General features: G+C 48.7%; 1 protein-coding gene across 3 annotated transcripts in view; it reads left to right on the forward strand.

Annotated features, from left to right (window-relative positions):
• The window catches only part of SLC2A9 (solute carrier family 2 member 9), a 233560-nt gene that overhangs the window by 202848 nt on the left and 13985 nt on the right, over positions 1-16727 (forward strand). For all 3 annotated transcript variants that reach the window (XM_059924186.1, XM_059924182.1, XM_059924183.1), the window contains one exon: positions 7983-8110. In XM_059924186.1, coding sequence (XP_059780169.1) covers positions 7983-8110 — 128 coding nt within the window. The remainder of the gene's footprint in view (positions 1-7982; positions 8111-16727) is intronic.

A 16727-nucleotide genomic window follows, 5' to 3' on the forward strand; every position in this document is an offset into this window, starting at 1 on the left:
AGGTAAGGAGCTTCCAGAGCGGGTAGCCCCTTTGGGCACTGCTCACCTTCCTGCACCGGCTGGGTTCTGGTGCCAGCTCCCCCCAAGGCTGCAGGCTGTGCTCACTGATTGCTGACATGCTCCCGCCTGCCATCGTGAAACAAACCTGTTTGGAAACCTGCCTTTATCTTCTCCTAATGTCTCCTGGGGAAAGGGCAGGGGAGAGAATCTTTTCCCCCAACCTGAAGCTCTTGGTTTCGGGACGAGGCCTATCATTTATAGCTTGTTCCACCTTGAGCAAGCCACTCTGTTACTCTGTGCCTTGATTTCCTCACCTGTCCAGTGAGGATTAGAATGTGGATCAGTAGATTCTGAAAATGCTCAGCACAGGACTTGGTACATAAATGTTGGGTGAAAATGGGTGAGTGAAGGGACAAACAAGGTTAAGTCTAGGAAAAGGAACACAGCAAACTAACCATAAAGAATTTTCAAAATGATTATATTTGATTTAAAAAAATTTAATAAGCTATTTTTCAAAGCTGGTACTTAAGGGGAAAATGTATTTAAAGGGTTATGTGACTTATGGACACACATATGGAGATTTTTAAAGGGATTTCTAGGCATTTTAAAGGGCTTTTGAAATTGATGATAGTGGTTCCATTGAAGAATTTTAATAAATATGAATTATAGAAAAGTTTGGACAGTTGCCCTTTATTTCTTTTATATACAAATTGAGATTTTTCTCAGGTACATGGCAAGAGCTAGAAAACAGCAGAGGAGGAGGAAGGGAGCTAAAGAAAATGTGCAGGGAAGCTTGCCGGGGGCATAAATAACAAGGGCTGTGTTTGCTGGAACACGACATACACACATTGCTAAGCAGGCTGCATTTGATCCTCAAAACAATACTAAGAGGTAGGAAGTAGTGTTATCTTCATTTCATAGATGCAGAAACTGAGAGCCATAGATGTCCTTTCCCATGGTTACATAGCCAGTAGGTAGAAATGTGGGAATTTCAATCAGGTTTGTCTCCAGAGGAGAAGGAACGGTTGTGAGAATAGACCTGGTGTCAGATGGCTCCTCATGGTGGACACCAGGGGGCGCGGTTGTCCAATACAGCTTGGTTGTTACAGCAGTGAGCCAGAGACAGGAGCTTTGTGCCACACCCTGCTCCATGCTCTAACCATAGTGTGATACCCTGCCCCATGCTCTTAACCACAGTGTGATACCCTACCCCATGCTCTTAACCATAGTGTGATACCCCACCCATGCTCTAACCATAGTGTTACATCCCACCCCATGCTCTAACCATAGTGTGATACCCTGCCCCATACTCTTAACCATAGTGTGATACCCTACCCCATGCTCTTAACCATAGTGTGATACCCTACCCCATGCTCTTAACCATAGTGTGATACCCCACCCCATGCTCTAACCATAGTGTGATACCCTGCCCCATGCTCTTAACCATAGTGTGATACCCTACCCCATGCTCTTAACCATAGTGTGGTACCCCCACCCATGTGCTTAACCATAGTGTGATACCTTAGCCCATGCTCTAACCATAGTGTTACATCCCACCCATGCTCTTAATCATGGTGTTCTACTCCCATTCCTGAAGCAAATACTAAGGTGTCTAAGATATAAACACTTAATCAGACATACATATTGCAGTGGCCATCGTGAAGTCTAACGCCTGGAGAATAGATGTCAGTAGCAAAGATGATTGGTGTCCCTCCTCAAATCCCCTCTAACCCTAACCCAAACCCTTTCAGGGCATCCCAGTAGGACCTAAAGCTGCCACCACATGCACCTACCCTGAGGACCTACAGATGTCACTTAGCCCAATCTTATGGCCGCCAAAAGCACTGCCCGAAGAGCAACCTTCATTCAATGACTGACAAGTTTGGTGAATCCATACCCAGCTCCCTTGCTTCTCAGATGGGACGGCTCTGAGATGTGTTTTCCACAGTTTCCCAAGGGTCTCCAATTGGAGTAAGCTCTGGTTGCCCACAGTGGTAACTTGTTGATGACATATCTTTTATTCACTTCCTTCAGTTACCCACACTTTTACTAGTATTTCCTAGGATCAACTCACACATAAACTACTTGTCAGTGTTTGCTTCTGGGGGAATCCAGAATAAGATAGCCAAATAAAATAACAAATAATCGCCAAATAAGATAATAAGATATGTTGAACAAGAGATGTCATCATTGGGGCTTATTTTCAGTGTTTAAGTTGTATTGTATGATACCTATTGCCTAATAGGTATTGAGTGCTGTAATATGTCTTGTTTCCATCCTGTATCCAGGCATATGGGGAAACAACAGCACAAATTCATTGTCATCTTTCTATCCTTTTTAGCTTAAAGTTGCAGTCAAAAGAAAGCAGGGTTTGCGGTCAAAAGATCCAACTCTAACACTTACAAGTGGGACTAGTAACTTAGGTAAGGCCCTTCATCTTCTAGAGTCTTAGTTTCCTAATCTGTAATAATAATTCATAACTCATAGTTTGGTCGTGAAGAAAGAGTCAATGAGATCAGGCATGTAAAATCTTTTCTCAAATAATAATGTCCACAAAATAAAAGGCCCCCAAACAGATCATTTTAAACAAGGCGTTCCCTTGTCACAATCCTTTACACAAAAGTATTGTCTTCAACTGCCCTTTAATTTTGAAGCATATAATTTTAAGATAAGCAGCAATCTACACACCTACCAAAAGGAACACCAATACCTTGGTTTTAAAAACCTAATTATAAAGAGATTTCAGGTAAATACGGTCATGTATAGCCTGGTTATAGGATCTCCCTCCCCCAAATATCTAACAAAATGAGCAGGAAAAAAAAAAACTTTTTTTTTTGAAAAAAAACAGTAATAACAACCAAACAAATCTTTACACCGAAAAAAACTAGCCATCAACCAAACAAAAAAATTATACCATAGATTTTGAAAATTTGCACCAATTAAGGATAATTCTAGTGTGGGGCTAGAATTCGGTCTCCACTCCTCAGAAACATCACTAACCAGAGAAGGGGATTCAAAAACGGTTAAGAACTCTCACTAACACCCTAATCTGTGGGGGAAATAGAGTAAGGAAGTGAGTCAGCAATCCTGGGGAAAGATAAAAAGATGCCTTCCCCCACCGCAAACCTCAAAGGCCCTGGGGCTTCTCAATTTCCAAGACTTTGTCCTAATTTGAGAAGACCAGTGGAAGCCCGGAGAAGTAGAAAATCCCCCTGACCCTGTGGAATGGGTTCTGCAGGTCACTTCACAAAATCTCAGAGGAAAGAAAAAGCAGAGCCCAGACCTCCCAGAAAGGGCTTCCGGCAGCCCTCACCACATTCCCCCTACAACCCCATTCCCACCTTTTATAGAAGTTAGTGGAAGATAGTACTCACACCTCAAACTGTGACCTGAAAGACAAGACAACCCAGAAGACAAAAAGAAAAAGTGCCAAAGATGGATCACTTGCCATATCAGAGCAGATGGAAATCTGGATGGAGCACCTCACTCTACATATAGGAAAGGAGAACAGGAGCACAGGGAAAGCACCAACATGGCACATGGAAGAAGGAAGAAAGGAAAGGAAGGGAGAAGAGAAAGAAGGGAGAGATTGCCCAGGGCGTGAGGAATCTATGCAGAAAACAAGAGAATAAAGTCATCTGAGAGACTATAGGTGCAGAAGAGAGACAAAGTTGATCCAACATAAGGGTAACAATTGTCTCAGAATAAAGAATCCAACAGGTAGAACAGAAGTTTTCAAAAGTATAATCTAAGAAATGAATAAAGCCTGAATCTGTAGTCAAAGGGATACACCATGTTCTAAGAAAGATGGTTATGGGAAGATCAACACAAGACCCACCATAGTTAAGTTTATAAACTTCAAGGATAAGGAAAGATTTCTTCAGGGCTTCAGGCAGAAAAAGCCAATCACTAAAGCAGAAATATCAGACTCGCTCTAGGCTTTTTTATAGCAACATTCAATTTGCCAAGTACCAAAATACAAATGGGGATCAATCCTGGGTGGAAGGTTTAGGGATGACTTTTGTTTTCTTTTTATTCCTTTCTATATTACATGCTTTCCTTAATTGTTTAAAAGGAGCAAATATTACTCATGATAATCAGAAAAAAATAATAAAACTATTTTCATTTTGAAAAGCAAAACAAAGATAGAGGACCTGCAAGAAACCTGTTCTGTTTCCATATCAAACCCCATTCCTTCTCATTTTACCGTGGATTCAAAGAAACAGACCATGAGAGACTCAGGAAATCAGGCCACCCATGCCTTTAGGCAAAAGAGAAACAAGTGAATTCCAGGACTTGGGAGAGCATTCAAATAAAACCATGAAGACTGCTAAGTTCCTTTCACATATTTTAAAGATTGTTAGTGTCTTACACTTTCTTCCTTCACAATGGAGTAATTAAGACTCAAACTTGGAAGTCACCCAGCCTTGAGTTTGAGTCCCACTAGTGATGTGATTTGAGGAAATTACTTAACTTTCTTAAGCCTAGGTTACTTTATATGTTAAATGGGAAAAAAATGATAGTAGTAACTACCACATAGCAGTGATAATTAAATGAAATAATGTATGTCAAATGCTTTTCCCAATGCCTATCACATAGTTACCACCACCATCATTCAGCAACTGCAGCAGCACCATTATCTCTATTATCATCACTACCACCATCATCTTCATTTCTATCAGCATCATTGTCATTATCACCATCCTCACTAGCATCATCATCAAGACCATCACCATCATCACCATCATTATCACTAGCATCATTACCATCATCACCATCATCATCACCACCACATCATCATCACCATCATTATCCCTAGCATCATCATCATCATCATCATCACCACCCCATCATCACCATCACCACTATCATCATCATTACCATCACCATCATCATTATCATCATCACTCCTTGTTAAGAGACTTTGGGCTCGTCACTCCCCTTCTCTGAGCTTCAGCTAACTCATAAAAAGGGGGGAAATAATTCAGAGGAGTTTTAAACTATTATCATAGTAGCTAACAATTATTAAGTAGGTAACACTTATTGAGTACCTCTCATGGGGCAGACTTATACTAAGTACTTGCACACAGTTGTTCATTTAATCCTCACAAATACCCTCAGCAGTAAGTCCCTGCTATCATACTTCACATGTGAGAGATCTGAATTCTAGAGGGATCTGGTGGAGCCAGGACTTCAACCTGTTCTTACTGACAACAGAGCCCAAGCCCACTATGCCTCACCACCTTCTTTGGTTGTGAGGTTCAAAGGAAATAATGGAAATGGAAACCCATCGGCACAGTGAGCTGTGTAGGATCCTCGTGGTTGCTTATATTTGTTCTCTGGGGGTGGCCTGAAGGCCTGATGAAGGAAACAGAGAAGAGACCTGATATCGATGTCCTGTGAACCCCAGGGTATCTTAATCATTCCTCCACTGATTCTGAAAACCTTTACAGAGCCCCTGGTACGTGTGTCCTAGGTGCTGTGCTGGGAGGAGGGCCATAACCAATAAACAAGTCATGGCTTCAGCCCTGAAGCCACAAAGAAAGTACAGGGAGGCAGGTTCATCAACGTTCTGCTCCATTGGAAGCTGGTGCACCAATGTTAACTGAGTTATCCACAGATGCTTCCAAAACACACCTAGGAAATTCAGGAAAGGTGAAACACCAGCCCTCAACCCTCTTCAGGCTTCAGAATAGCTGTGAACTGTCCCCTGGGATATGCAGCAAGGCTCACAGCAGTGTTATCTGCAAGACCAACTGGGTGTGTGACACATTCGCTTTCCAACAATGCAATATCACATGCTCTACAGACCTAAGTTTGGTTTTAGCACATTTCAACGTGCAATCATTGTTCTTGCACATTTTGATAGACACCTTTAAGATAAAGAGACTCCACCTTTTGTAATAAACTGCATATCAAAGCTTTTCAAAATTAAATGTTGAGCATTTAATTCAAGTAAGTAAATATCAATCGCCTGTCTACTCTCTGTCAGGCAAATGGAGATGCTGCCTGCCCTGGAGGCCTCACAGTCTAGCAAGGGGTCAGGGGTGGTTCATTCTGAGTCATTTTTGATGTGTGGAATCCAAGGCTTGCTGGCAGCGTGCTGGGGTGAAAACTCTGGAGAGACACAGACTTGAGATGGTCCTCTCTGTGACCTTGGTTGAACTTGGTTGAACTTGATGATGAGTGTTGTGGTTGTGTGCAGCGCTCTCTCTAAAAGCTTTGCGTCCATGGGATGGAGAATCCCCAAATTCGGCCCCTTCCTTCCATCCCCACCGCCACCATCTGCACCCTCTAGACACCATCACTTCCTCCTGCATAACCCAACAGCCTCCTGCATCCACCCCTGCATCCTCCAGCCCTTTCTCCAAGCAGCAGTGATCGCTAAAAAATGCACACTGATCACATCAACCCCTACTTCATCCCCCTCATTGGTTTTCTTCAATGGCAACCCCTCTCCTTGATCTCCAGAGGCTGCTTAATTGGCCCTGCTCACCTTTGCCACCTCATTCCATGCCTCTCTACCCTCCCTCAGATGTCCAGACAGACTGGCCTCTGTACTGGACCTTGACCCAATCCTTTTCACCCCTAAGGGTCTCAGCCCTCCCATCCCTCCACCACATGATCTTCCCCAAATCTAGCAAGATCTTCCCCAAGTCGTCACAGGCTGCATCCCTTCCTTCAAGCCACATCTCCACCATCACCTGCCCAGAGGGCCCTCCACACAACTATTAACCTAGATCCCCACCCCCTCCATTGCCCTGAGCATTTCCTCCAGTGCTTATCACATGCTGCGATTATCTATTGTTCCTTCACTTCCTTTGTAAGAAACAAGTCATCTTGTCTGCCTCACCAGATGAGGGAGTCTCAGGAGGGCAGGGGCATTTCCATTCTCCTCCAAGACTGTGGGACCAGCCCCAACACAGCCAGTAATCACCGAATCTTGATGGAATGAGTGGAATGAGCCTAGTGGTTCCCAAACTGAGATGGGCAAAGGCCCTCAGCGTTTCCCCTTCTACTACCCATCCTGTCTTTTCTGTGGACCTCCAAGGTGTAGGTCTGATTCGAGTGGAGACTCCTGTTGAGGACGGCGGGGAATGGGGGTGTCATCCTGAACCCTAGGTCCTGGACGTGGTCACAGGGCCCAATCCTGAGTCTCGCTGAGCAGGACAGTCGGGAGGGGGAGGGTGCAGACCTCAGAGAATCTCAGCCAGGTGTGGTGCCCAGGGGGCACTGGGAAATGTGACCAAGCAGTTTGGGTTGCCATGCGACGAGGGGCACTCCTGGCTTCTGGAGGCAAGGTGTGAGAAACATTCTGCAATCACACAGGACAGCCTCTCAAAATAAAGAATTGTCTCACCCCATGACAATGATGTTTCTGTTATTGCTGCACTGCTGGGGCAACTCATGGACCGGGGCCCACCAGGCGTCCAATCGAGAGTCGGTAAGGAGGACTCCTCTCAAGCAACGATTAGCAGAAAAACCTTGAGATTTGGAGGTCTGAGTCCCAAACCTGAATCTTGGCTCTGCTAGTCAGGAGCTGAGTGACCTTGGCTAAGTCAAGTAACCTCTCTGAGCTTCAGTTTTCTCATCCAGGGAATATGGTAGCCAATACCTGCCTGACTCAGTTGTTCTGAAGATAAATTATAAGCATTCCTAGCACAATATATTCAGTGTCAGTTGCCTGGTACATCATGTTGATACACATCGTACTCAGTTTGTGTAGGAGCACAGCTTGATTCAGAGGGCATTTGCAAAGCCAAGAGGATGAATCATCTCTCATTTGGGTGGGCCAGGTCAGAGGAATGGTTTATGTTACCTTTAGGGGTTACAGGCTGTAACACCAGCACCCACTCCCAAAGGCATCACTCTCCCAGGTAGAGCCGGCTCTTACCGGGTGGCGTTCCCCTGCCACATAGAGATGGGTGCTGGCGGCCTGACCTGCCCAGGGGGATTAATCCGCGCCCTGGCTCTGGTTGCAGGCGGCATCCCCTTCATCCTGACCGGCGAGTTCTTCCAGCAATCGCAGCGGCCAGCTGCCTACACCGTGGCAGGAACCGTCAATTGGCTCTCCAACTTTGCCGTCGGGCTCGTCTTCCCGTTCATTCAGGTATGACCAACAAGGGGGCTCTCGCTCACGAGATCCCCTTCGAGTGATGGGTGATTCATAACGCAGACGCTGAGCCTCTCTCAAGTGGAAACTCTATTGGCCCAAGGATGGGAAAAATGTAGTTTGCCTAAATCCTTAATCCTTTTTCTCCCTCCTGCACGGTCCGGGAGCTGCTCCTAAATGCTAAGGGCCATCTCAAAAGAAGTGGGCTTCCCATCGCTGAGGGTCTGCAGGGAACCCTCGGTGAGAATCTCAAACCTGCATTTTTACATCGTCCTGGTGTGAGGCAAGGCCCGTGTCATGTTTCCAGTGCACGCTGCCACCCTGCCGTGCACGTAGCACCCTCATTGTCGTCGGCATCACCACAGCTAATGGGGTCATTGTCCCAGGGGTGACCACCCTTGACAGGAGAATGATAACTCAGGAAACAGACACAAGTTCTTTCTGCATAAAGAATCTATTCATTCGCTCACTCATCCATTCCACACATATTTACTGAGCCCCTACCTTGTGCCCGGCACTGTTTCAGGCAATGAGGATAGAGGGGAACTAAAGCCTGTGTTCCATGGTCTTGGAGCTGAAACGGGAAGCAACAACAGAGGTGGACATGCTATTTTAGGTGGGGCAATCAGGGAAGGCCTCTCAAAGGAGGTGACATCAGAGCAGAGACCTGAGCGAAGTGAGAGAGCAGCCTGGGAATGGAGATGTCCCGGCAGAGAAACAGCAAGTACAAAGGCCCTGAAGCAGGGCCGTGCTTGGGCTGTGTAAGGAACAGCAAAGAGGCCAGTGTGGTTGGAACAGAAGGAACAAAAAAGACAGGAGAGGCAAGAAATAATATCTGAGAGTCCTCCAGGGCCAGGAACACAAAGACAAGGACTTCACAAGTGTTCCGCACAGAGCAAGCTACATTCCAGGAGGGAGGGTCAAGCTTCCCTGCCCTAATTCCCACCAGGGTTCCCTGCTGCCCAGAGAGCAGGTGATACCACTGGTGAAGGTGAGAATCCATCAGAAACCTCTGAGAAGGAACCCACCACCCATTTTCAGGGCCTAATTCAACCCTCCTCTTTTCATTAACTAGTGCCAAGCCCAGCACATTCCAGAGACTCTGCTGCAGGCTGGGCTGAGTGAAGGTCAGTGGCCCAGCTGCAGGCCCACGTGATGGGTACTCCTGCATCCCCAGCTATAGAGCAGTTACTCTGCACCAGGCCCCCTGCACGTGGCTTTATGAATTCACGTCACCCTCATGCAGCCCTGAGCTGCGGTTTCTCATCCTCTCCATCCTGCAGAGAAGCTGAGGCTCAGGGAGCGGGCGGGGTCAGCCCCAGGTCCTGAGTCACTGTCTAACCCGGTGGCTCTGCCCTGCCCCCTCTTCCTCATCAACATTCTCCATGTGCCACTCTGTCTCAGTCTCAGAGTTAGGGGCTGACACACTATGTAACTTTTAAAGCATCCTGACTTAGCTACAGCCGTTGCATCTCTGAAATGTAAATGCCATGGGGAGGCCATGGACCAGAGAATTAGAGACCGCTCCTCGTCCATTTACTCCATCCTCGGGGCACCTTCACTCGGCTGGACCCAGAACACAAGTTGTCTTTTCAATGGATTTCAAACCTTAAATGGCTTTTTCCACTTTGGTTCAAAGCCAGCAGAGCCAGGGGGTCAGTAAAATATTCATTATTGTGGGGAAAATTCACTTTAAATCGCTTCTTTGCCAATGCACATCTCCCCACCACCCTTGCAAGTTAAGTGAGACATTCTAGAGCCTTCACACAACCCACAACTAAGCTTTATGTGTCCTGGAAGTAGGCCACATCTTCTGAGCGATTCTGGGGGGGCATGAAAGACCTCTGGACCCCCAGACCAAAAAGGGGCATCTCACTTTCCCGCTGCAGTTTGGGAGTTAACAACACTAACATGCCACTAACGCTAGTGTTTACTGAGCGCTTGCTGAGTGCCAGGCACTATTCAGCCCTGTCAGTGTTGGGAGGTAGGGCCTGTATTTCTCCCTTTACAGACCAGGAGCCTCAGAGAGATGCTCAGAGAAATGACAGAGCCAGGTTTGAACCCCTTCTCTCACCCTCACCGGTAAGACATGGGAGGGAAAAGCCTTTGGTTATAAGCAGATGACTCTTTTAAAAGCCCATTTGACCTGGGGTTGAGTAGTTAACTTATCTTTAAACACACACTCACACACACAAACACACACACACACATACCACACAAACCGCTCAGAGAGGTCTCCAGCTGAAATTGGATTTCTGTGACTTTTATTTCACGTTGTTCATTTGGCAAATCGTAGCCCATCCACAGCTTCTCCCAAATAGAAATGCGGTACTGCATTTACCTTGAGATATTTTCTTAGTCCGGTGAGTCTGGCCCAGATTCACGCTCAGTGCATGCTAGCTTAACATACGCAGCTGGCTTACATGTCAAGGAAAGGGTAGAGGAGAGGACAGTGACCACAGCTGAGCATTTACTATGTACCAGGTCACATGTGCAGTCACGCCACCGCATGGAAAGTCTTATCAGCCCCATGTATCAGTCAGGATGGGCTGGGGTCTGCTGCAGGAAGAAACAGCCCCCAAGCCTCAGTGGTGTTAAACCACCTGGGATAGTGGTAATGTTCACTGCAGGGGGAGACTAGAGATTCTGCCCCAGAGCTTCCCGACTCAGGGATGTTGGCTGGCAGGACCCTTCTCTCTGAAATAACTGCCCCCATGCCAGGTGGAGGGAATGTGGCAGGTCTCACACCTGCCAGTTAAGACCTTGGCATGGCAGTGACACAGTGTGTTCTGTGCAACTTTCCATGGTTGAAAGTCACACGACCACACCTTACCTAAGGGGAAATGCACGCTGCCTTGTGTCCCAAAGGGGAAGAGCCAGAAAGTTTGTGTCCTTCCCTGACGAGGACCGTAGCCCACTTTTCGGGGAGGAAAGTTGGGTTCAGCAGGCTTGGGAGACTTGCCCGAGGCACCGGAGCTCAGTAAGGACATGGTCATGGCCACGGACTTGTACTCTTCCTCTACCCACAGGGCTTTTACCGGTTTCACGCTCCTTTCACAATAACCCAATTTCTGATGGCCTTGAAGACGTGTTGGGGGATCATGTTCATTCCAACTGGCTCACTTCCAGCCCGGCGCTCACCTGCCTGGGAACCCCGGGAGCCTGAGAGGTTCCTGGGGGTCACAGCTCATGCTGGGTCACCCTGCCATGATACATCTCTGAGGGCAAAGTAGGACCAGGACTCCGAGAGTTATAATGTCCCTCCTGCAAGAGCCGCGTGCTAAGACTGTCACCACATGTAAAAATGCATCCATTCGTGCTTTCAGGATAATCTCATAGAGAAGTCAGCTCCAGGGATGCTGAGAGCCTGGCCTGGAGCAGGGGAATAAGGCGAGGGAGGGCTCAGCCTGGTTTAAGGGCTGAGGGGCGGAAGGGGTGCCACCCGCCCAAAGAGCCGAGGTCCCACCAGGCACAAATGATACACGTCTGCATGCCCATCTTAGAACATCCAGACCAGCTGTTTCCTGTCAGACACGCCGGGGCACAGGTGTCGTGGGAGGGTTGGGAGAATCACTCTTTATAAGCTTGGGTTTCAGGGCTTGGGGCAATGCAGGGAGAAGTACAGGGGGTGGCAAAGAAAGACAAGTGTCTGGGGAAGGCCTGGAAGACAGGTCTCTGATCCATTCCCTGGGAGGTGCTGGGCTCATATCGCATCACTGCCTTTGGCATTTGGGGCTAGAGCTGGAGAGAGGCATTGGTCCCACATCAGAGAGGGACCATCTGACCTTGACCTTGACCTTGACCTTGCCTGGAAATGTCTGCAGGATGTTGTGAAAAGCTGGCAGGATCTCGTGGGAAACAAGAGACTCGTGAGGACCTGGCCCATCCCAGTGTAGGCAGGGAACCCGCTGTGAGCGCGTGAATCCCCTCGCTGCCCCTCTGCCAGGCCATCAGCAAGCCTTTGCTTGGAGTCCTCTGGATATAGGAGTCTCAGGGCCGCTGGAGGTGGGCGATTCCATCGTTCCAAATCCAATCCTTAGAGCCTGCCACCTTGTACCAGCCAAGACTATGGGCCTATGAGGGTGAACTTCTGTGTCTGTCTCCGGAACAAGGTGACCAGGGCCTGCAGGCCGGGCCCTAAGCTACGCTGTATCCAGATGTGTGGCCCGAGGCCTGGTCTCAACCAAATGAATGGCTGAGTGGGAGGTAGCGTCTGTCAAGGACCCACAATGGGGCACAGGACGCACTTGATCTCGTTGAAGTAACACTGAATGTCACGACCGGGCCAAGATCACGCTGTTACTGAAGAGTAGGACCAACATTCAAAGCCCAGTCTCTCTAGACCCTCCAGGCGCCCCCCCCCCGAAAGACCACCTAGACTTCAAAATGCACATATTCATTCATTTATTCATTCATTCTATAAACGCTTGCCAAGTCTACAACATGCCAGGCATTGCTCGAGGGTCTGGGGACACAGCCTTGGGAGGTTCTAAGCCACGGCGGTGGTGGGCTGTGGGAGGGGACAGGTATGAACCCCAGGGGGCTCACACAAAGCAGTTCTCACAAGAGGGAGGTTATCCCAGCTGCAGCAGTCGGCCCAGGAGGCATCTCAGAGAAGAGGCACGGAGCGCAGCCTTGAAGCCTGAGGGGCACTTAGATCCGTGGTGATGGAGAGGAAGGGCATCCCAGGCCGAGGCAACAGCGTGAGCAAAGGCTCGGATCTGTGGAGGTGAATCCTGAGTGTAGAGGCACCAAGGGGTCCAGAGTGGCCGAGGGTGTTGGGGCGTAGAAGGAGTATTATCGGGAGGAGGGCCAGGCAGGAAGATTCGTCCCCAGTTGTGGGAGAGCTTAGATGCCGAGGTCGAACTTTTGGGCCCAGATATAAATGAGGACTTGACTCCAGTGTAAATGCCGAGGTTTATCGTTGACATCAGAACCGCAGACACACCCTTGTTGCGCAGCTGCTTCCGGCTGCTGGGGGATAGTGAGTCCCGTTTTCCTCCCGCCTGCTCCGCTGGGACAGACTTACCTTTGCCATGAGTAGCAACCCATCAGTCACGAGCGTTCCACCCTGGCATTGGCCACAGGGATTCCCACTCCTGCTGCACACCTAGCTCGTGTGGGTGGGTGGTGGACGTGACCGTGCAGCAAGGCCACAGAGACCCTTCCGAGCCACGACGCGGTGCTGAGCACCCACAGTAGCCCACCCCCTGGGTCCCTTCACTCCTAGGGGGTCTCAGTTTCCATTTCAATTAAAATGGAAATAATGGTCCACGGGGTGGTTGTATAGATCAAACGGGATACTACACTGTCCTGGGCCGGGTTCCCTAGAAGCAGAGTGAGAGACAGATGCCAGTGCACAGAAACATCTCAGTCCCATGGGTGTAGCTCACAAGGTGCTGCCACCTGTGGGGCATCGTACAGCTGAGACGCATGAGGCTGGGCACGTCTTTGATTTGTCCAAGGTCGTCCAGCCGTTAACACTCAGGATCAAGACGCCAGCTGAAGTCCTCGGGTGTCCACAGCCCAGTCCCCAGCCCAGCACAGGTGCAAATCAGAAGGGATTCCTGAATGTGTGAATCCAGGTTGAATGATGGCCCCCAAAGATATCAGGTCCTAATCCCTGGAACCTCCAAGTGTTCCCTTATATGGAAAAGTTGTCTTTGTAGAAGTGATTAAGTAGAGGATCTTGAGACGGTGGCCCCAGATGCCATCATAAGTGTCCTTATGATAGGGAAGCAGAGGGAGATGTGACATGGACAGAGAAGCATGTGAGAGGAATTCCTTGGTGGTCCAATGGTTAGGACTCCACGGTCTCACTGCCAAGGGCGCGGTTTCAATACCTGGTCAGGGAACTAAAATCCCACAAGCTGCACAGTGCAGCCAAAAATAAAAATTAAAAAAATTTTTTACTGTAAAATAAAATTAAAAAAAAGAAGGAGCATGTGAGATGTGACAATGGGGGCAGACTGGAGTGATGCGGCCACTAGCTAGGAATGCCAGCAGCCACGAAAACTGGGAGAGACGAGCCACAGATTCTCCCCTAGAGCTTCCGGAGGAAATGGAGGAAACGTGGCCCTGCCAACACCAAAGACACTGATTTCAGAAGTATGGCCTCTGGGACTCTGAGAGAATGCATTGCTGTTGTTTCAAGCCACCGAATCTATGATAATGTGTTACAGTAGCCACAGGGCACTGATACAGTAGGAAACCACCCAGATCGACAATCAGAGCTGACATTGATTGAGAATTACTGTGCTCTGTACATATTGTAATTCATTTAATCCCACAACAGCCCTGTGGGGCAGGTGCCATTATGGCCCCATTTCACAGATGGAGAAAAGGATGCACAGAAAAGTCAAGTCACGTACCCAGGGTTGCGCAGCTAATCTAACGAGTGGCAGAGGTGGGATTGAAACCCATGCATCTCCAGGGCATGCGTTCCTGACCACTGCACTCTACGGTGTCCCCCAGGAGTCACACATCTTGACCAAAGTCTTTCATGCAGAGGGTGAGAGGTGCTAATTCAACCTTGAAAATGACACCATCAAGTGCTCTAAATGACTGTGGATTTGGTCAGATCAAATTCCTCAAGCACATTATTTGGGGGAGACAATTTAGGGTAGAAACCGGTGATCAGGGCGGACACGTCTACCGCCCTTACCTACCCGAGGAACCCTGCGTCAAGCCCCTGGAGGCCGGCTCTCCCTGCCATTCAGACGCACACTGGTTCTGTACGGCCTGGTGAGCAGACCTGCTCACCACCGCCTGCTCCTGGGCTCCCTGCTGGGAAAAGACCAGCAAAGGGCCTGATGCTCCAACGTGCTGAGAGAGAGGCCAGGCCAGTCACTCTGTGGATGGGTCCTCCACCCTGCTGTCCGATTTTAGGAGCTCTTTTTTTAGCGCTTTAATAAGCATGGAAACAGGTTGAGGGATCAGGATTTATCATCAGAGGGCCTGGGTTTGAGGCCCTGCTCTCTGTTGATAAGCTGTGCGATCTTGGATTTCTCCAGACCTCTGCTCCTCATCTGTATGTGGAGGTTGATAACAGAGCCTCCTCGTAGGGCTACTGTGAGGAAATCGTGCGATGCTTGAAAAGCGTTATTATACATGATAGGTCATAGCGTAGGACAGGCCATGGGCAGAGATGACGAAGGTGCAGGTTGGCAGATGAGTTTTGGGAGGGGGTGTGCAGGGGCTCGAGACAAGGAGGAACTACAGAGTTGAGGAATGGGGAGTGTATGCCTTTCCTGGGGCTCCTATAACAAATTAGCACAAATTGGGTGGCTTAAAACAATAGAAATCTATTCTCTTACAGTTGTGGAGGCCAGAAGTCCAAAATCAGTCTCCCTGAGCTAAAGTCAAGGTGTTGGCAGGGCCATACCCCCAGCAGAGGTTCCAGAGGAGAATCCATTTTCTTGCCTTCTCAGCTTCTAGGCTGCTTTCCTTGCATTCCTTGTCTCCTGGCCCCTCCCCATCTTCAACGCCAGCACCTCGCTTCAGTGGTCACGTGGCCTCACCTTCTGTGTCAGATCTCCCTCAGGCTCCTTTTTATAAGGGCAACCGTGATTGCAGTTATGCCCAGCCAGATAATCCAGGATAATATTCCCATCTCGAGACTGTAACTAAATCACATCTGCAAAGTCTCTTTTTGCCATATAAAGCAACATTCACAGGATATCAGGACCTAGATACTTGAGGGCCATTGCATAGCTGACTACAGGAAGTACAGGTGGGTTTTGGAAGCCGGGCTGAGACACATGGTCGGAAGCTGCCCAGAAGCCAGGCAGATGTGATGCTGAGTCCCTGACTACTGCCCCCCGGGGTGAGCCCAGGGTGGTCCTGAGACCCCCAGGAGGAGTCCTATGGTGACAGTTCTGGGGTGGTAGAGCTCCTGCTAGATTACAAAAGGGCCTGAACGTGCCTAGTAGCAGGAGACAGACTGGACATTCATACACTAAATACAAATAGTAATTGCATACCAGGTCTTTACGTCAGGCATTTGATATTTCTTCAGTGAATGTTGGGTAGACCCTACTACACCTTGAATGCTCCGCTAGAGAACTTACACTTGATCCTGTAGACCAGAGGTTTTCAGCCCTGGAAGCACATGAGACCCACAGGGGGTAGTTTAAGATAAATGATTAATGCTTGGGACTTACCATCACCATCACCAAGATTCTGAGCCAGTGGTTGGGGGTGGAATTATCAGGATCTTTTTAAAGTGCTCCAGATGATTCTAATGGGTAGCTGTGGTTGAGAACCCCAATGCAGAGATTTGGAAACAGTGACGGATACTAAGCAGTGGAAGGAGAAATTGGGTTTGTGTTTCGGGAAGACGCTTCCGGCTGCTTGGAGGCTGGATTGGTGGGTGGGAAGACCTGGTGCTTGGGATTGTCTGTCACCTGCAGGAGAAATGGTGCTCAGGCTTGGATTAGGATGATGGCCAAGGGGAGGGAGCAGTCAGGAGCAGAGTAAATCCAGTTTGGGGAGGAGGATCTTGCATGAGGCAGTACCGGGCCCAGACGAATCACCCCGGCTGGGCAGACAGCCAAGCTGGTGACAGTCACCTTGCCATCGGGGCAGCTCACACACCCTTGGTCTTCATCACCTG

The sequence above is a fragment of the Balaenoptera ricei genome, chromosome 5 (assembly GCF_028023285.1).
Source record: "Balaenoptera ricei isolate mBalRic1 chromosome 5, mBalRic1.hap2, whole genome shotgun sequence".
Taxonomy (NCBI): Eukaryota; Metazoa; Chordata; class Mammalia; order Artiodactyla; family Balaenopteridae; genus Balaenoptera; species Balaenoptera ricei.